The 21785-nt window shown below is 36.6% G+C and overlaps 1 protein-coding gene across 6 annotated transcripts; it reads left to right on the top strand.

Annotated features, from left to right (window-relative positions):
* Window positions 1-1560: 1560 nt before the first annotated feature.
* ZNF207 (zinc finger protein 207) lies at window positions 1561-17517 on the top strand. Of its 6 annotated transcripts, none has more exons than XM_045835820.1 (12): window positions 1561-1746; window positions 2923-3049; window positions 8027-8165; window positions 9244-9414; window positions 9539-9614; window positions 10120-10167; window positions 11439-11509; window positions 12908-13065; window positions 14189-14281; window positions 15279-15521; window positions 16363-16522; window positions 16668-17517. In XM_045835820.1, exons 1-12 carry the CDS (start codon window positions 1706-1708, stop codon window positions 16826-16828), a joined length of 1488 nt encoding a protein of 495 aa, XP_045691776.1. In that variant the 5' UTR covers window positions 1561-1705; the 3' UTR covers window positions 16829-17517. The 6 variants fall into 6 exon arrangements, with proteins under 6 accessions (XP_045691776.1, XP_045691777.1, XP_045691780.1 ...); XM_045835821.1 differs by having other exon boundaries at window positions 9247-9414; XM_045835824.1 differs by lacking the exon at window positions 14189-14281.
* Window positions 17518-21785: the final 4268 nt, after the last annotated feature.

Here is a 21785-nt window from a genome sequence, read left to right on the forward strand (position 1 = left end):
TCCACACTTACTCATTCTGTGACCTTGAATAAAGGAATAAACTACTTTTTTTCTTTTAAGATTTTATTTATTTACTTTTTAGAGAGAAGTGAAAGGAGAGAGAAAGGAAGGAGAGAAACATCCATAGGTGCTTCTCACACGTGGCCCCCACAGGGGTCTGGCCTGTAACCCAGGCATGTGCCCTGACTGGGAATCCGACTGCTGTCTTTTCAGTTCCCTGGCCATCCTAGCTCAATCCACAGAACCACACCAGCCAGGGCACTGCTTCAACTTTCTTAGGCCTCTTTTCATCTATTATTAACAGGGTGATGATAATGGGACCTACATCGCAGAATGTTGAAAACAAGTCATACGAAAGTTACAATGCCTGGCACAGTTAGTGCTTCATTGGTGCCTGCTATTATTTTTTCCTTTCAATAGTAACATAAAATTTACATTAACAGTTACTTCTACGTGCTATGCTCTGTTCTAAGCGCAGCACAGGAAGTTTACGTGGCTTGCCCAAAGTCATGCAGGTAGGCAGCGGCACTGGTGAAAAAGGAACCCAAACACTACCTCATAAACCTGGATTGTTCTCTAATTGTCCTGTTTAGGCGGAGATTGCAGCTGATCTAAGAGACATAAACTCTTTTCTTAAATATTGTTACATAATGTCGGGTGCATAGGCATTTGTATGTAACGAATGTTAAGCCATAACAGCCAAGCTAGTCATGACATTAAATCTATGCAATAGATATATGTGGTAATAGTTAAAGAGTTTTTTTGTATCTCTCAGGTGCAAACCTCCGCAGGGTTAAAACTCCTGTTGCTTCAGAAAGACTTCAGTATGAAGCCCAACTCCTCATACTGCTTCTGGGATTTCCAGAAGTCGCCTTGGCCAGCCAACCTCCCTGGAATTATCTCTTGCCACCAGCTCCCTTACTATGAGCTCCAGCCTCACAACTAGTCTTTCCAAGTGCTCAGCCTCAAAGGGTTGCAGTTTTTGCTCCCTTAGTGAGATAATTGTCCTCCACATCGCGTCTTCCCACTGACCCTTCAGGAAACCTTTCTTGACACCCGAAGATGGCCAAGTGTAAGGGTTTTTTTTTCCTGTGGTGCCGCAGACCCTCGTATTTTCCTCAACACTGCGCTGATCACACTGCTTAATCATCAGTCACCAATCGGTGACTGCGATTTCTTGGACTCAGCATTTTAAGTAAGCATGTTCAACACTTAACTACAAAAAAGACTAATCCGGGAAATGATACAAAATAGAAAATTGGGCGCTGGCTCACTCATCTTTATTTATAGTCTGCCCTTAATTACGTTGGTAATGTTTTCAACGTTTTTCTCCCTTCAATTCGAGAGTTTTTCAGAAAATCTGGGTTGCTACCTCCTTTTCAAAGGAAGCCGGAAGGAATCAGCAAACAAATGGCGAGGCGAGCAAAGACCTATTAAACTGAAAAGATGGCGACCGCTTCTTAGCGGCTGCGAGTCCCCGCCCACTCAGGGTGGAGGCCGGCATCACGTGACACCCCCCTGCTTGGCCCCGCCTCCGGCCGCAGAGCCTGACGGGAGGCAGCGCAGCGAACGAGGCCGTCAGCCATTTTGTGCCTGTTTCCTGCGGGACGCGGTGGTGGCGGTTGGGTCGGGAAAGTGAGCGATTTTGGCCTCGCTTTCCTGCTTATTTTCTTCTCCCATTTTATTTTGTCAGTAGAGCGCAGTTATGGGTCGCAAGAAGAAGAAGCAGCTGAAGCCGTGGTGCTGGTATCCTTTGTCAGTTTTAAGTCGTGGCCGAGCTGGGGCGCCGGTTGGTGGTGACTAGGATTGGGAGGCCTGACTATGGCCTATGGCGGAAAGTGTTTGGGATCTAGGCCTCGGGTGGGTGCCTTGGTGGCTGGAGTCGGATTTGGGAAGTCGGATCGGGAGTTAGGTCTCAAAGGCGGGAGGCTCTGGCAGTTAGGGATCGTGGGATTCCGTGACTCAGGAGATGCTGGGTTTGGTGCGAGTGTTGACCCACTGGGAGGCGGCTTGGACCCCTCCATCAAGGACGGTGTCCCCAAGGACTATTGTCTTATATCCCGTTGTTTTGGTGACGATTGGGCAAAGGGAATATTAAAATATCCTGACGCCACGGAGGAATAGAGAGTGCCTCTAGAGTCAGTCACCCACTTTGTCCGTAGGGTGGGTTTTTTTTTGTTGTTTGTTTTGTAGAATTGGTGGGTTAGTAAAGCCTTGTAGTGAACCGGGATTTGAAACCTTTTTTTTTTGCGCTGGTGGGAAAAGAAGTAGCTTCCGCGTCTCACCAACTGGCGCGTTAGTCTTCAAGAAGCGTTCTCTGCCGAGTGGTTTTTCTTGTATCTATTGTAGAAATGAAAAATACCTCATACCTAAAAACAATTTGTTACAGAACTGCATTTATTTATATAGTAGTTACACAGCTACGAATTTTGTGATGTCGTTTTAGGAGATTCTTACTAGAAAGGTAATTATCAGTTTTATTAGTGCAACTCACCTCTGAGCTTAAATGCATTCCTTGGCAACATAAATTAATCCACAATTGCAAACAACTTTAATGGAGCCGGGGACTTTTTTTTTAAACATTAAACCTTTTCAATCCAGAATAGGCGTTTGTAAATGTTGAAATACTGAACAAAACAACCGTTAATTTCACATAAATCTGTTACACAGAAAACTTACAAAACTACACTGTAAATGTGTTGAGGGGTGGTAAAGAAAAGGTGGGCTTCCAGGAAATATGCTGAAATTGATTGGTAAGTTAATCCCTAATTGTATAATAAATATCAAGAGCAAACTTCCTGTAAAATACCTTTTTTATTTTAACCGTTCCCATGTTTTAATGTCACTTATTTTATCATATGACAGATTTTTTTAAATAGGCAGTGTCATTGTGTATTGTTGTATCTTAACAATATTGACCAGGTATTGTAATAGAGATTTTGATGATGAGAAGATCCTTATACAGCACCAAAAAGCAAAACATTTTAAATGCCATATATGTCATAAGAAATTGTACACAGGACCTGGCTTGGCTATACATTGCATGCAGGTAAGGATTTTTGTCCTGTATTTAATTTTTACTCCCTTGTAGTTTGGGAAAAAACATGAGAGGAAGATCATGAATATTTCTCGACAATTCTAGCAGGGTTTTTGTTGTTTATTGCAAAAGATCAGGTAAGTCAACCAGTTAACTTTAAAAAAACAGAAAATCATCTTTAGCTCCCAAGAAGATAAACAATTGAGTTTTTATGTTTAAAGAGTTTTTATTTGTATTTATCTTTAAATTACTATTTTTTATCCTATGTTAGGTTGGTGACAGGTTGAAACAACAGGATTTATCTCCTCAGTACTTAAATTACAGAGCAATGCTCAGTGATTTAAATTTGTGGTCAATCTGACCAGTTCTAATCCGCTAAGAATGAGGACGTAATTAGGTGCCATTACTCAGTGCCATTGAAGGATTTGTTATAAATTAGTTGTCTGGGGGCAGGTTTATTTTAACAATTTATTTCAGGGCCTGTTTTGGAGTGATAACGTTGTTTTATTTAATAATTTCTTGATTTCTTGGGTCCTTTTACTGCTAGGTTGAGAATACTTTGTAATTTTTAAGGATCTCTTAAGTACCGTTATGTCTTATTCAACATGATTTCTTCTACTTTCGCCAATTTTAGAGCTGCCTGAATTTTTGCCTAATTGGACCTTAGAGAGATGTGAGATTAGCAGATCTCTATTTATGGGAAACTACTGGTGGTGGGAAGCAGGGAGGTAAATTAAAACAAGATGCTGCTTTCCCAAGTTTAAAAATAAGTGTATAGATTCTTTTCACTTCATTTATGTCACTACAACAATTTAACATCCATTCAAAAGTATTTGAGAGCCTACAGCATGCTTAGGAAGTAACTAGGTTACATGTGGTTATTTAAAAGGAAAAATTCCTCAATCACATTATAGCCACCTGTGAATGGCAATTGTATTGGATAGTACAAAAACATAACATAGACAACACTGAGTATACAGCAGTGAATAAAAGTCATCTTGGTGGTATTTAGATTTATATTGTAGAGGATAGTAACCTGTAAATATTTCGTTTGTCTTATGGTGATGAATGAAATGGAAAACTAAAACTGGATAAGGGGGTATAAGGAGGGTTACAAAAGTTAGGCCTGAATGAGAAACTGCCATCTGGGCAGCAATCTGAAAGGAAGTGAGGGAGCTCTTCAAATGAAAGGCCCTTACATCAGGAGCATTCTCCAATATTGAAGGGCAAGGAAAGGGCAACACTGCTGTTTTATATATTGGAGGGCTTGCAGGCTCTTGTGGGCCATTTTCGTTAATTCTGAATGAAAATGAGGTTTGAATGTAGCTTGCTCTGGTACACATTTTTAAAAGGATCATTCTAGCTGCAGGGTTGCAGTGAGACCACTTAGGAGACTGGAGTACTCCAGGCAAAAGATGATGGTGACAGCCAGAATTTATTGGTGGATTGGTTGTGGAGAATGAGAAAGTGAGGAGTTAAGGATGACCTGAAGGTTTTTGACCTGAGCAATGTGAAAAATGAAGCTTATCATACTGAGTATGAAAGCTGCAGGAAGAATAGGCTTAGGGATGAAGACACCGAGATTGCTTCTATGTTAATTTTGAGTGTGAGTATGTTAGCTTTGAAAGGGTCTGTTGAATATTCAGGTAGAGATGTCACATAAGAATTGAATCTACAAAGTCTAGTTCAGAAGGGTTGGAGGTGGAGATAGAAGTTTGGAAGGATAAGGATGGCTGTTTGAAGCCATGTCTGTCTTCTTAGGGAATAGAATGTAGATAGAAAAGAGCTGTAAGTATGCCAGGACTCCATGTTGGGCCACACCCATCATTTGAAGGACAGAAGTTTAAGAGAAATCATTCATGGAGATTGAACAGGTAGGAACATCAAGAGTGGAGAACCCAGAGTTATTTCACTGAGTCAGATGCTGCTGGTAGGTTGAGTAAGAACTGGACCAAGATTGGATTAATCAAAGAGGAGGTCATTGGTTACTTTCTGAGAGTGATTTCATAAAATGGTGAGAACGAAAGCTTTATTGGGGTACTTTTGAAGAGAAAGAAAGAGTTCATTCTCAGCTGGCCTGCCTAGGACCCCAACCTGAGTCTCCTGAGCAGCCCCATTTCCTCTCCAGCAAGATGGAAGAAACTGTTGTGAACCAAAAGAAACTCCAAACTGCAGGCACAAATGCGCACAGTTGGGAAAAGGAACTGCTGGCAGAAAGAAGGTGGTTCACAGAACAGTTACAGCAGATAGTAAAAAGACTTCATTTCTTTTTAGGGTATTAAAGAGGTGAATGTGGTCACAAATTGAAGAAGAGTGATCCCTTTTGACAGCCTTGAAGTTCAGGAATCTCTGACAGTGAACGCTTGAGCATTACAGGCCATGCTGAGACAAAAAGCTAACAAATGCTACCCAATTTCTTAAACCAGCAAACCAGCGTAGTACAAACAGTGACTGGCTAAAGCTCTGCCCAGGCAGTGTGTGGATGGAAAAGCACCATTTACTACCAGAGAGTATGATGATGACAACGATGTTTCAGATCTTGAGAATTTTGATTAAGTTTCTGAGAAAGAAGCATACTGAGTTGAGTCAACTTCTGAAGAAGAAAAAACTTGAAATTACTGGGAGCTGCTGTTTTATATTATGACTGCTTTTTCAAATTCTGTTAATGTTTCTGGTAAAATCTAGGTTGCTAATATTTTTCAGCCCAAGCCCCTTGGACACTGCATCACTTTTCAGTTTTTGTTTATACACAAATTGATCTTTGCCTAGTTAAAAAAAAAAAAAGACGAGGGAGAAAACAAGAAAATAGAGGCATTCTTTCAAGGAGTTGTGCTATAGAGAAGAGCAGATGAATAGAGTGAAAGCTGGAAGGAGATTAGTTGAGAAACTATTAGTAACGCCTTTTATTGACTAAGTGCTTCTGTTTACACAGTTAATTTCATAGCAGCCTGGGAGATGGGCATGTCAGTTAAATCAGACACATCCTTAAATTTCGTAGATGATAGACCTAGGACCTTAGTGATTTAGATGGCTCACATCATGCTTGCTGCTACCTTTTTGACTGAGACCATACTAATATTAGGCAAGATTCTAAGTAAATCAGGTTATTTTTTCTCATTACAACACCTTTTAATTAGTATATTTACTCTTGTCCTTAACACTTAGAAATGTAGTGAAGACTAGTTGATGTGCGTGTGAATGTAATTTTACTTAAAGAACATGAGTTCTTTAGTCTGCAATTTGTCAAGAACAGTAATATATTCCAAAACTTGAAAAATAGTGATTAAGTCTCTTGTTACATAGTTTTATTCATGGTTATTCAGGATTGATCAGAAATTAAGGTAATTTCTGAATCTGATTTGCATACCATTGTTAGAAGTCTTCAGATACCTCTCTAAGAAGAAAAAGCTTAGCTTTCTTTCATTTTCTTACATGAAAGTGTCTTAGGAGGAAAGAAAAACAGTGTTACTTGGACAAATACGCTAAACTTAGTAGCTTGAGCTAATGCATTGGAATCACTTGGAGGGTTTATTAAAACACATTACTAGCACCACCCAAGAGTTTGTGATTCAGTTGGGCTCAGGTGGGACCTGATAATTTGCATTTCTAAGAAGCTACCAGGTGATGCTGATAGGCTAAGGAAAATACAGTGCTTTCAAGTCTTTGAGCACTAAGTTAATGCCTTTTGCTGAAGAAACCAGGAGAGACAGGGATTTTACCTAATTGGCAAAAGTTCTCCATGTTTGAGAGTTAGAAACTTTTAAAAAGAATTTATTGACTTTAGCCTTGGCTGGTATAGCTCAGTGGATTGAGTACCTACTGACCTGTGAAACAAAAGGTTGCTGGTTCAATTCCCGGTCAGGGAAAATGCCTGGCTTGCAGGTCAGGTCCCCATTGGGGGGCATGTAAGAGGCAACCACACATTGATGTTTCTCTTTCTTCCACCCTTCCCCTCTGTCTAAAATAAATAAAATCCTTTAAAAATTTATTGATTCTAGAGAGAAAGAAAGGGAGACAAAAACAAACATTGATTTGTTGTTCCACTTAAACATTCATTGGTTGCTTCTTACATGTTTTCTGAGCAGGGATCTAACCTGAAACTTTGGTGTATTGGGACGGCACTCAAACCAATAGAGCTACCCAGCCAGGGTGAGAGTTAGAAACTTCTGATCTAACAAAAACCATACATTGAAGAAAAGTCTTAGGTTCCCAATGTTTTACAATAAAAACAACTTTTCCTTTGTGACTTGCCAAATAAAATCAGATAGTGACAGTTACTCATTAGTTATTGGTAATGCCAACGTTTCTGTGTGTGTGTGTGTGTAAGAGAGGGGAAGGGAGGGAAGTAAGGAGAGAAATATTGATCCGATTGCCTCTCATATGCACCCCAACCAGGAGTGAAACCCAAAACCTTTCAGTTTACGATACTATGCTTCAACCAAGCCACACTGGCCAGGGCAGTGATGCCAATTATAAATGTCACTTTTGTAGTTTGTAACTACAGGTTTGTCTCAAGATCCATTAAGAAATTTGCTTATTCTAAGTCACAATATAATAAGACTTTCATAAACTTTATTTAATTCAGACTTGAAATTTCTCTGATTTGAGTGTATTACCACCTTGAATTGCTGATAATTCAAGCAAGTAAGATTATATGGTAAATTTGAAGTAATGTTTATTGGTTCCTTACTATGTGTTAGACATCCTTCCAAGAGCTTTTAGTATACACTATATGTAATCCTAAAAATGACACTACAAGTTAGGTACTATATGGGTGGAGTAAACCGAGGTTTGCAGAGGTCACATGATTTGCCTAATCTCACATAAATTAGTAAGCAGCAAAACTAGAGATTGAATTTAAATAGTCTTACAATAGAACCAGTCTCTTAACTATCATACTAAGTGTTGTCTGAGTAATTTGAAATCACTCACTAGAAAGACTTATAGGCAGATTTCCTGATAGTTTTTTTTTTTTTTTTTTAATATTAGGTGCATAAAGAGACAATAGATGCTGTACCAAATGCAATACCTGGGAGAACAGACATAGAGTTGGAAATATATGGTATGGAAGGTATTCCAGAAAAAGACATGGATGAAAGAAGACGACTTCTTGAACAGAAAACACAGGGTAAGTATTAAGATGTATGGTGTTTTAAGATTTTATTTTTAGAGAGGAGGAGGGAGGGAGAAAGAGAGGGAAAGGAACATCAGTGTGTGGTTGCCTCTCGTGCACTCGCTACTGTAGACTGGCATGCAACCCAGGCTTGTGTCCTGAGTGGGAATTGAACTGGTGACCCTTTGGTCCTCTGAGCTACACCAGCCAAGGCTGGCTTGCCTTTTTTTTTTTTTTTTCTTTTTTTTTAATAGTTTCACTAGGTGAGGACATTACTACTTTCAAATATAAATTTAATGGTAGATGTTAGATTTATTCAGAATTTGAATTTTGAGTTTTTATCTTGTGTTTGAAGTTGTGTATTGATTTGTATATATGTAATACCATTTGGATCGTTCCAAATATTTTCAGTATTTTTATTCATAACTGAATTCCAAGTGGAGTTAACAAGTGTTGAGACTTTTGACATTAAAGGTAACTTGTTTTGATTCATGTAACCACTAATTGTATGAATTCTTTTTTTTAATTTGACTTGGAATATGGGAGCTGCTGTTAAATAACCTGCGGAATCCATCCATCCTTCCTCCCTCCCTTCCTTTATTCTTAAAGGGGAGGGGAGGAGAAAGAGAGGGAGAGAAACATTGATGTGTGATAAAAACATCGATCTGTCACACATAACCACCCCTCCTGGGGATGCATCCTGTGACCCAGGCTCTGCCCTGACTGGAAATCGAACCAGTGAACTTTCGCTTTGTGGGATAACACCTAACCAATTGAGCTACACCTGTCAAGGCATTACAGAGAGGAATTTGTTTTTTGCAAAGCATTACAGAGAGGTCAGACCTCTTTGTCATAGTTTAATTTTTTAAATAAAACTGATTTAGGAAAATTATTTTTACTTTTCATAGTATAGGTGATTGCTTAGTATAAGTCAAAAACACATTTGAAAAGTAAAGAATATTAACTGAGGTACTTCTGGGGAAAAAAAATCTCATGAGCTAATTGCATTGACATAATTTTTCTTAAATGTTGAATGTTTCAAATTTGCTTAGGGCTTCTCCCCTGATGGGAAAATTAATTAAAACTTTTTTAGCAGAAAGTCAAAAAAAGAAGCAACAAGATGATTCTGATGAATATGATGACGATGACTCTGCAGCTTCAACTTCATTTCAGCCACAGCCTGTACAACCCCAACAAGGTTATATCCCCCCAATGGCACAGCCAGGACTACCACCAGTTCCGGGAGCACCAGGAATGCCTCCAGGTAGCATTCATATAGGGTTTCTTTCTTTCTTAGGGTTTTATTGATGCAGTGTGGAAGTATTAAATTCTCCCTCCTAACTCTTTAATATTAATTTGTGACTTGTTCTTGTTGAAATTGTTTGTAGGCATACCTCCATTAATGCCAGGTGTTCCTCCTCTGATGCCAGGGATGCCACCAGTTATGCCAGGCATGCCACCTGGGTAAGAAAACTTTTTTAAAATGCCTTGTGGGCTTGTGCCTAGTAATGATCTTTCAACTTGGGTATTACTTGAATTAAATGTGATTTTTGCATTTTTTGCTTCTAAAAGGTATGGGCTCTACAAATATTAAAATTGTCTTAGTAAAGGGGTCCACCAATAAATTTAAGGAATCTACATTTGTCTTTTTAAGAGAATAGATTTTTGGGTTTTAGGATGTATGTAGGCAGTCACGTGCTTCAATTGCATCTGATATAATTAAAGTAGTTGGTCGTAGATTGGAGTTTCTGAGAATCAGAACTGTCCATGACACTTTGGAGTTGTGACAAGAAGCAAATTTTGTAAATAATTTATTATTTATCAAATCATCAAGAGCTAAAAAAATATGAGGTGCTTGTGCTCATCACTTTTACTTAAATGTTGTTGGATGTGACAGGTAAACAATACACTTTCCCGCTGTATTTTGAAAATCACAGTTAGATTTTGATTTTGTCATACATTTTCACAGATTGCATCATCAGAGAAAATACACCCAGTCATTTTGCGGTGAAAACATGTAAGCATCTCATTCATGATGTAATTCAGGAGGTATAATCATAATGTCATTTTCTTGTGTGTTTAATGATACCTATTCAAGTTGACTTCAGAAATTTTCTGGCTTTCCTCACTAAAACTTCTACAACTTGCAAGCTGGTTGACACAGGTCTCTGAAAGAGGAAAATAAAACATCTTTTGAGGAAATAGTAATAAATCCATATATAAATAAGGCGTTTTTAAAATGTGTAGCTATTTTCTCCTAACTGCTAAAAAATAGGACCTAGTGAAAAGTGTTGGTATTTAAGAAAGAATATATAATCTTTTGCCAAACTACATGCTTTATTATAGAAGATAATTGAAGTTTTCTAATAAAATTAATATATAGACATTAATCTTCTGACAGAAGTCTAAATCAAGAATTCACAAACTTGTAATATTTTTTTTTAAAGATTTTATTTATTTTTTTAGAGAGGGAAGGGAGGGAGAAAGAGAGAAACATCAACGTGCAGTTGCTGGGGGTCATGGCCTGCAACCCAGGCATGTGCCCTGACTGGGAATCGAACCTGCGACACTTTGGTTCGCAGCCCACGCTCAATCCACTGAGCTACGCCAGCCAGGGCACAAACTTGTAATTTTTTAGATGCATTGGATACTGGTATTTGAAAATGAGCTCTTTTAGGTGAAGGAAAATAAATGTGGGTTGTGTTTTTAAGTGATGGTTTAGTATTAGGTAGCTAATCTTAAGTAAAAATTAGGCATCCTGAGTTTACTTTTGATTATCTGTAATATTGGTGATAGTTTTTCTGTGCTCAAAAAAAAATTTACAGTGTACATTCAGTATTTTCCTTTTGAAAAATCTGACTACTTTAAAATAGTGATTTCTTCTCTTTTATTCATATTCTGTGTGGATATTTTCCAAGTGAGACAAAAGGTGATACTGCTTCCCAGTTGCATATATTTTAGATGAGGCCACTTGTATATATTGAGAATAAAATATTAGTGTGTAAAATTATTCCTAATGACTTGAAATGCATTAAAATGTTTTGTCGACAAAGATTGAATAGCAATAGCACCCCCCCCCCCAGTCTTACTTATAAATCCAAGAGTTTGCTGGTTTTTAGAGGATTTATTTTGATAGGGTTGTTGTAGTGTGTTGTGTATTCTTAACAGCTTGATTTCAATATTAGGGGTCAAATTCAAGTCTTATGTTTCGGGAATTAGCCAAAATGTTTCCTGTGGTTTATACTGTTAATTAACTTCAGTTGTTTCTTGAAATTTGCTTTCTAATAGAATGATGCCGATGGGTGGAATGATGCCACCTGGACCAGGAATACCACCTCTGATGCCTGGAATGCCACCAGGTATGAAATATTAGATAGGGTTTTTTTATTTTTATTTTTATTTTTTTAGTTTTAATATAGTGAAAATAGGCTTCAAAGCAGCCAAAATGAGTCACAGAACCTGTGCACTGAAGCTCATTTACTTACGATTGGTCATACTCGTTATGAGTGTTTTAAATGAGTAATAAGAGACTCTTTTAGCAAGTGATAGAAAATTCAAACAGAATGTATTGGACAATTTAGACATTTATTAAGAATAGAGGTATTAAGAGAATATCTCACTCAACAAAAAGAGAAGTGGTAAATTCAGCAGCTCAGTGATACCAAGAACTCAACACTTAATATTTTCTACTTTGTTAACCTTAGCTCTTTTCCTTCAAGCTTGTTACTCCTCAGTGGCAACAAAGATCATTCAGGCAAGAAAGAGTGTCAACAGCAATGTGCTCTCCTTTTTCTTTTATTAGAGAGCAAAGGAGCTTTACCAGAGGCTCCTTAGCCCCTTACATATCGTTGGCCAGAAATAGCTGTAATTGACTTTCTAGCTGCAAGGCAGTGTTGGAAATGAAGTATGTTGACTTTTTAGACTATAATGTGGGGAAAGGAATTCAGTTATCCAAATAAGTGTGCCATGGAGCCCTTTAAGATCTCTCATTTGGTTGCCCTGCTTTTTTTATACTTAATCTTGGCAAGTTTGGGTTGTAATCAATAGCGGGTTTAGAAGTACTCAAGTGATGGTTGATGTAAAAGGAACCAGAAGAATAAAGCAGCAGCAAAATTGTTACCATTGTCAGTGCAGCCATTAATTTACAGTCAACAGCTCCACACACAGAATGCTCTAAGATGATGTGGGGCATTTAAAGTGATACAGAATAATAACCAATGTTCATTTGATAATGTGCAGTAAAAGTTGTAAGTTGTATTGAAGTTTAAAGAATGCACTGGTGATCCGTTTTAGGAAAATTTATTTAAAATGTTTAAAGGGATAACTTGGTTTTCTGGAAAGTTTACTGGTATGTGACTTCGCAGATTTTTACTGTAATTTGCATTAGAGTTCAGGAGAACATCTGTCTGTTAGATAATTGATGTAATTCTCTTTATGTGTTTCAAAAGGTTCACTGAATCATTATCAGCTTAGCTTAATTGCTACTTTGCCTACAAACAGGATCTCTAGTGATACCTTTCACTTCCCAAAATTCTGAACAGTACAAAGGAATAGAAAGTTTGAGGCATGATTGTTCCAAGGGGCAAATGCCTAAGTTCTTTGGATTTCATTGATTTCAGAAGTCTGTTCTTAGTGACTTCATAGTAAGGAAGCATTTTTAATGTGGCATATAGCAACAGCAAAGTTTTCGAGAAATAACTTTTTTTCTGAACTAAATGCTCCAACAACTGGGTCCCCTTCCCAACATTTCTTTACAGGTATGCCTCCTCCTGTTCCACGTCCTGGAATTCCTCCAATGACTCAAGCACAGGCTGTTTCAGCACCAGGTATTCTTAATAGACCACCTGCACCAACTGCAACAGTTCCTGCTCCACAGCCTCCAGTTACTAAGCCTCTTTTCCCCAGTGCGGGGCAGGTAAGTTGAAATTCCTGGGAAGGAGTGCACTTATATTTAAAGGTAAAATGCAGTTGTTTAGAAAAATCCTTGAAAATTGTCACAGGTCAATTTTTTCTTTATAATTTTAGTATAATTTATTAAGCATAGTAAGAAGTGGCCTATTTTCTTCTGTGTTTGCATACATTGATTTTCTCTGCTTATAAAAGATTGACTGGAGCCAGAGATTAAGTTAATGTTATTTTTTCATTGCTTTGAACTCTGGTTGTTCTGGCTTTCATTAAAAATGAAAGTTTAATTTTTGGGGACTCAAATAGTTATGTTTAGTGATCCTCCTTTACCTGTTGAACTATTAGTGGAATTAAAGCCAAAGATGAAAATCCTAAGACCTGCACAGATCACTTGTTGGGTTTTTCTAGTCTAGAACAGTGACAGACTACGGTACTGCACAATTGCTGGAAGAGTGTCATTTCATTGCTTTTGACCTAGTGACCCTTAATTTCTTCCTGATTTTGTCTGCAGAACTCAGAAGTGAAAGGTGATTGATTCTGTTATATGTAGTATGTGTATAGTGGTTGTTACTTTTTTTTCCAGTTTCATTCAGAATTTAGATGATCAGGATGTATGTTCTTTTTTGCTTTAAAATTATCCCTTAGATGTTTCTTTCTTTTTAATTTTTTTTTCTGTTTGTAGTTGATAAACTAAAAGCATTACATTTTAAGTGTCCTTTAAGCACATTGACTTATACTTTTCAGGTGGGTGGGGATTTGTTTATTGAGAAATGCTAAACTTTTAGTAAAAATCTGTTGTAGTGTCATTGATAGAGAATTGGATTAAAATGTTAATCTTTATCCTCAGTTGAAGGTATCATTTTTGAAATAACACATTTGCAAAACATTAGTTTTAGAAAAGAAACTGGTTAACTAGGTTTATTGGTGTAGAATTAATTTTTTTGAGGCTCATATTGTCACTTTGTTTATTGTAAATGCATTAACTGCCTGTCTCAATAAATAAATCAGATTTGATTGCATTATACTTTGCATTTACAAATATGCAATCTATACCAAAAAAAAGTCTACCACATGGCTTGTTTTCACCCATTTGTTTGGAGACTTTTCATTGTTTCCTTTCTTTTATGCTACAGATGGGGACACCTGTAACAAGCTCAAGTACAGCTTCATCCAATTCAGAAAGTCTGTCTGCATCTTCTAAAGCTCTGTTTCCTAGCACAGCACAAGTACGCAGGAAGTTGCAGTTTAAAGTTGTTAAAATGGCTTTATAACTTAACCCTTTGGACCCTACTTTAAAACTAAAACTTTTCCCAAAATATGCACTATTTAATATTTTCAAAGTTAAGATTAATGATATATAAATCAGTGGTATTTGAAAAAATTGAACTGAGAAAAGTACCCCAAACTTCTATGGTTCTAAAGGGTTAAAAGCATGTGAGCAGTAAATGCCTTATAGTAGCCAATGATTAGCCTGATGCATGATTAAGCTATTTTGATTCAAGCTATTTAATCTAATGCATCACAGATAATATAAGGAAATTCAATACTTTGCATTTGGTTCTAAAGTTGTCCTAGTTTACATGTTTCAGATGTTGGGTATCACACAAAGTATAAACCATTAATTACTGGTAATTTTATACTTGAAAGATCCTTCTAAACCCTTTTGACCATGATAATCAACCAACCATTGTTAATTTGGAGGGTATTATTTATATAAATAACATCTCTGAAAGACATTTTTAATGTGTCACCATTAGTGTTAATTATGCTATGCTTAGTAACTGAAATTTATCCAAACATTTGTATTCTGTAGTTTCTAACCTTTTTGGTTTTTGTTTTTGAGCTGCTTGGTAGATTAATTAAACAACTAATTTAGAATAGTAAAAATGGAACATTTGCTATTCTGTTATATAATACTATATTTCATCAATCTGGAATAAATACAAAGCTCTAAAATAAAGAACTTGGTGAGGAGGTAGATGACATGAGAGTTAAATATGCAGTCTTTTTTATTGTTTCAATGCTGTCTTCTGGGTGTGACTGCGACCCAGCACCTTTTGATATTCTTACGTGTCGTCTTGATTTTGTGGAGTATTTGTCATGTTAGCTTTGTCTTAATTTCATTTAGGGTTAGTCCTATATTGAATGTTCATGTCTTATTTCTAAATTGGTAGTTGATATACTCAGTTTGGGGTTTTGTTGATGAAAGATTGTGTTTTACAGGCTCAGGCAGCTGTCCAAGGACCTGTTGGTACAGATTTCAAGCCCTTAAATAGTACTCCTGCAACAACTACAGAACCCCCGAAGCCTACATTTCCTGCTTATACACAGTCTACAGCTTCAACCACTAGTACAACAAATAGCACTGCAGCTAAACCAGCGGCTTCAATAACAAGTAAGCCTGCTACTCTTACAACAACCAGTGCAACCAGTAAGTTGATCCATCCCGATGAGGATATATCACTGGTAAGTTGTTTACAGTTTTTTACTATCAGAATTTGGTTGAATATAACTGTACCAACTTGTCCATTTGACAAGTGTTAATTTGTACAATGATAGTCTAACTGGTCTGATTTAATAATTATTAAGTGGTTTTTACCATTTTGAGTTTTAAGAACCGCAAAATAAAGTGAATAGTGCATGTTTTGATCTGAGATGCATTCCCTCCCACCAGACTATTTCTAAAAAGAAGATAGTAAGTTGGCTTCTTGCTTTAAAAAATCATTTTAGTTAAACCTAGATTTGCAAATAAATTTGAAGAAACGGTAAAGTGAGGTAGAAACTGCTTTTTTCTTTAAGCCATATCTCTTAACCAGATGCCTCGCATCTAGTTAATTGAAACAATTTATAAATTCTGAAGTTATCTGTGTTTTAACTATAAAAACGATGAGGTTTTCTTAAGGTAAGAAACATTATATAAAACATATTATGATATGTTTTTAAAGATTTTATTCATTTTTAGAGAAGGGGAAGCGAGGAAGAAAGAGGGAGGGAAACATCAGTTGGTTGCCTCTCACGTGCCCCCAACCGGGGACCTAGCCTGCAACCCAGGCATGTGCCCTGACAGGGGATTGAACGGGCTGCCTTTTGGTTTGAGGGACGAAGCTCAACCTACTGAGCCACACTAGTTAGGACAAGGCGTTGAGGTTTTAAGTAGTTGAACTGGTTTGTGGGACAAAAATAATGGTCCGAAGTAAAGATACGCTTTTTAAAAAATATTCTGTAAGTAATATTTTAGATGCTTGCCTTTGTGCTTAGTAAGTCTCTGCATTTAGGTGTTTAACATCCTGCTTATTTTTATTCCTAGGAAGAGAGAAGGGCTCAGTTACCTAAATATCAACGTAACCTTCCTCGTCCAGGACAGGCTCCCATTGGTAATCCACCAGTTGGACCAATTGGAGGTATGATGCCACCACAGCCAGGCATCCCACAGCAACAAGGAATGAGACCCCCAATGCCGCCTCATGGTATTCCTCTTTTTGCGTTTATTGTTTTTAGTGGATTTTTTGGGTATACACATAAAATAAATTTATCTGCAAAATATATTGCATTTAAAAGTACAATGCAGGGGCCAACTCAATCTATTTTTTGTGTTTTAAATGTGTTTTTTAGGTCAGTATGGTGGTCATCATCAAGGCATGCCAGGTTACCTTCCTGGCGCTATGCCGCCGTATGGGCAGGGACCGCCAATGGTGCCCCCTTACCAAGGTGGGCCTCCTCGACCTCCAATGGGAATGAGACCTCCTGTAATGTCGCAAGGTGGCCGTTACTGATCTCACTTCATCCAATCTAATAGGTTTGGAGATTAAACCTTTTCTCAACTTGTGCTGTTTATATAGCCAAGCTTCCGTCAATAAGGCTTCATTGTGACTTTAACATTATCTTCCCACATACCAGGAACTATTGGACATTTATTTTACATGGGAAAAATTATTTGGAATAATAAAACAGGAACTTTTCCTGAAGTTGCAATTTATACTGTATGGCTTCTTTTTCATGTTTCATCTAGGTTTTTAGAAGTGAAGTATAGTAAGTTTGGTTCGTTATATTGTGAAGGCGCTGGAATTACATGAACATACCACCTTAATAAAGGCAAGTTCTGTAAGCTTACATTGCTATTGTAAAGTTATGCCTTCACAGCATTTCAGATGCTGTTGGACTTCATGTCCCCAACCTAGCTTGGTGAGGGCTGTAACTGTTTCCAAGTACCTGTACATTGGAAGTCTGAATGTGTAACAATATTTAATGTATTTAGAGTTCCTCATGTTGCAGGGTTTATGAAATCTGACCCATCAAGGTCATGTGACTTTTCTGTACTGTTAAACTTCATTGTAATAAAATGAGAGAAAAATTTATGCCTTTTTATTCATAACCCAGCTGTGGACCACTGCCTGAAAGGTTTGTACAGATGCATGCCACATTAGGTGTCCACATAATAAAATTCATAGTCAACAGTGTTGAATCATTGGATTCTGTCTTTGAACTATAGGTTGTTCCTTAGCTGCATGTTTTAAATTGGACAGAATATATAGAATTGTACATTAGTGCTTTCGTTAACAGAAAAATTTAGATACGTATGAACCATTACATGACAGATACAAAATCTATATTGTATCATCTTTTTATCCCCTTGGTGTCAATACTTGTTAGATGTCATAGATACTTAAATTGTAATGCTTACTGTTTTCTCCTTCCTGCTGATGACATTTAGAGCCTAGTGCCAGACCATTCATTTCCTTCTGATTGTTTTTGATACTACAGTACTGCGTGGACCTCAGAAGCTTTTCAGGTGCAAACTTCTAGAAGCTTAGGTGCAAGCAGTAATAGCTTTTTATGCTGTTAATGGATTGTTATACATTCTAAGTGTAACATCGAGAATCTAAATGTGTCTCTGTTAGAATGGTTAACAGGTGGAGATTTGAACATTTTTATTTTATTACAGTCTTAGAAGATTATATCTTTGATTAGTTGGCTACCTTTTGTTATTAGGCCTAAATGGCTTTACTTTTTCATCCTTGGAAATTTGAATGTTACTGTTTTCTGATGGAAAGCCTTTCTGTAGAGGTGACTGCTATTATTTAGTATTTTGTGTTGTAAGTCCATAATAAGAGCTCCTGTTGAGCCTTTTTTGACATCCATTTTTTAATCTCGTGCAGCATAAATTCTTATTTAAGTATCAAATGACCTACAAAGTATAATTATTAATATAAGGACCGTTATATTCAGTTTTTCCTTAATATAAAGTTAAGACTTCTAAGAAAATAGTAACATTTCTTTTTAACCATTATGCCAAGGTGTAGATACAAGGCATGAAAGCTGAGGTTTTCTTTTTAAAAAAGCCTTGTAGGAAAATGCTGGAAAATGTTTTAGTCATCATAAATGGGTCTATATGTTAAGTGACAAGTAAAATCATTTATTTAAACTAAACATTGCAAGTATTATAGAGTTTGATGCTATTTTACATTTGATATTTTGCTCCAGTGGTTTTATAGCTCCTGTGCTATGACACCATTGAGGTTCGGAAAATTCTGTAGTTAGAAAGGGCCACATCCAGGTATCAATAACAATGAATTTTATCCTCTTCCTGGCAGCTAAGCCTCGTAGCCCCACCTCTTCAACCCCCCGACCCCTAACAAACGCCTGCCTACTGAAATAGTTTTGGAATTTGGCAGCATATTTACACTGCCAAAGAAAAATATGTTGGAGATTTTTTAGGTAAATGTGGCATGGTGTTTCAAAAATTATGTAAAGCTTTATTTGCATTTAATGCAAAGAGGGCTGATATTTTATGTCCACATTTATTGCTTTTTGAAGTCTGATGGGAGAAAATATTACCACTTTTTAAATAAGTGGTAGAATTCTCATTAAAAGTCAATTCAAACTGTTATGTATGGCATTTTAAAAACAAGTACACCAACTGTTATGGTCTGTAGGCATGGCTCAGGTGGCGCTCATTTGATAAATTCAAGGTATAATGTTGGCATGCATCAGAGCATAATTAAGCTTCTAGAAAATACCTTTTACCTAATTGCTTCTGGGGTCCATAGTGTGGTTAAATCAATCATGGGTAGAACAAATTATGTCGAAACAATTAACTTTTTCTTTGACACATGCTCCTTAAGTAATAGAGTTGACCGAAGTAAACTTCATCTGTCCTTATAGAAGACTTTGGAGATTAAATATTTTCAGGCAGGCATTGTGATTGCCATAATTTAGGAAGTTGCAAGATTAATGGGGCTGCTAGCTTTGCCTCTGCCTTATATCTACTCTTAAAATCACCTTAAAAAAATGACTTAAACATTTGTCTGGCACTAGTTTCTATTGTATAGATTTTTCTACTGTATGACAGTAACAGGACCAGCAGGACAATTTTTGAGTGGCTACTGGAATTATTTGATTTGAATACTTAATGTTTTAGTAATATATCACACATTTACTGTTAGGACTGGGGAAGATACTATTAGTGTGCTGCTTTTCTGTTGATCAAGTTACATATTGAACTTAAACTCAGCTTAATTAAACAGGTATTGGGGGTGGGAACCCAACAAAAATAATTATGGTCTCAGAGTAGAATTATAGTGGACAGTAGTTTTTTGGGTTTTTTTTTGTTTTGTTTTGTTTTTTTAAGAGCTATTTTTTTCCTTTGCTTGCTTGATCATTGGGATTTTTTTTAATGCATGTCTTTTACATTAATTGGGTAATGTTTTTCTAAAATTAAAATTTTCTTCTTCCTATAGCCCTGCCATAGGACAGGCTGAGGCTGAGTCTCAGTGTTGCCCTGTTCAGTCTGAGGCAAGTGGGATTTATTTTATTCCTTATAGGGGCTTTCACAGCTTGATGGCTGTTGGATATTTATGTCCCCAAACTTGCAGCAAGTTTGGTGAAGGCCCCTAAATTTAATTAAACGTAGGATTTTTATACTCTTTTGGCAGAGAAGGCTCTATATTAATATTCATGTTTGACTGTGGTGTTACTAAACAAGTATTTAGTATGTAACTTTGTGTAGTATAATATTTAACAGCCTTGGTAAAGCTGGTGTTCCTATATTGTAGTTTTAGTATATTGACAAATTTTGATGTTCTTGATTTGGAGGCATGAAATGTTTCAGTTAAATTTTCCACTTGTCACTTTTAGGAAAGTCTTACTGGTTATTTGCTCTTCAAAGTATTAAATTTAACCTCAAGTATAAGTTTAATTATTGGAAATGCTCCTGGACACTGAAATATGCATACTTAATTCCAAAGTTATGCATTTGAACATTAAAGTAGGTTGAAAGGTTACCTGGATATTCTTGTGACTTTTAATATTTTTCAAACCTCACCACATTAGAGCAAATGTTAATGTAGAGCCCTGTGAAAAGTGGGAAGGTGGTCTGTGTGTGGTATGTATGCATATACACTACACATTTGAGATAATGAGAGAGTTTGGGTATTATAGACCTGTCAGTATGGATAGCTTACTGATACTCAGGTAGCCAAACGAAATTCATGTTAAGTGCTAAAGTTTGTATATTGAACTGTGGTTTTGAAACGATTATTTTGAGGTTCATTTTCAGCCTTAGTGACACTGTTTTATACAATCTGTGTACATGAGAAGTATTGACATTTGTTTCCAACTAAAGTTTGCTTTTATATAGTGAGAAAAGGTGTGTTTATGTTTGCATGTTGTTAGGTGTTGAAGAAGGAATTAGAAGAGAGGCCAAAACATAAACTTGGGGTTTGTTCCTTCCTGTGTTTGAGCCACCATTTATCCAGATAGCCTTTTCCTCTGAACAGTAACAATTAACATAGAATACAATGTTTGGCAAACCTGGGATTGTGTTTTTATGTCATTTCAATTCTTGGAAGCATAAAGAAAAAACACGCATTAAATGATTTCTAAATTTTCACCTGTTTAAATTTCACATGCTTTTTTGTGTAACCAAGTCATTGGAAAAAAAAGATTTTAATCTTTCAAAAAAGAACTTCGTCACAAAAATATTCCATGGGAATATTTTACAGCCTTAGTAATTATACTTTTTTTAGACTCCTTATTTGGTGTTTTCTGTTGCACCATCCCTCAATATTTAAGAGTGAAGCTGCTTGTTCTAATTCTAATAGTGATAATTGAAATAATTATAGTTGAAATAAACTCTTACGTGTGTACGAGGGGTGAGTGGGATTTTCTGAGGGTGGCATAATTTGCTGAAGATGATACTTAAGATGTAGTTTCTTTGCTATCTCGGTAGTTCTGTGACTCAGACAAATAAGATTTTAAGAAATCTGTAACTTGAAAGTGTCTCTTACATCCACTGGTAAAACTTGGTAAATGAAAGGGAATGTTGAAGTCACCTCTTTATGGAGATAAAATACGTGCTTGTATTGGTTAGGAGACTTAAAACAAACATGTACTCTGAAATTTTGTGTAAATAAGGCATGCCTTTTTAAAAAGATGGTATTTCCCTAACTAGTATTGAATAACCTTTGCATGTTTTTCCAAAAATGAAACTGATTTTTTTCTCACTGCGACTTATAGAAAAGTCTTGTAAAACAAGGGAAGGAAGGGTTCAGTTCTAAGACTAATGATAATAAAGCAGAGTTTTGTAAGTAAACATTCCCCTAATTATATTTCTGCTTGCTTTCTCATGACTTGAATATTAGTGAAGATTACTGCTCCCCCCCCCTTCTTACTGTTTTGTCATCTCAATCATTTTAAAGAATAATTTTGTTTTTCTAGCATAGAACCATCTAA

The sequence above is a fragment of the Phyllostomus hastatus genome, unplaced genomic scaffold, assembly GCF_019186645.2.
Source record: "Phyllostomus hastatus isolate PE091 unplaced genomic scaffold, TTU_PhHast_1.1 phas_contig_210, whole genome shotgun sequence".
NCBI lineage: Eukaryota > Metazoa > Chordata > Mammalia > Chiroptera > Phyllostomidae > Phyllostomus > Phyllostomus hastatus.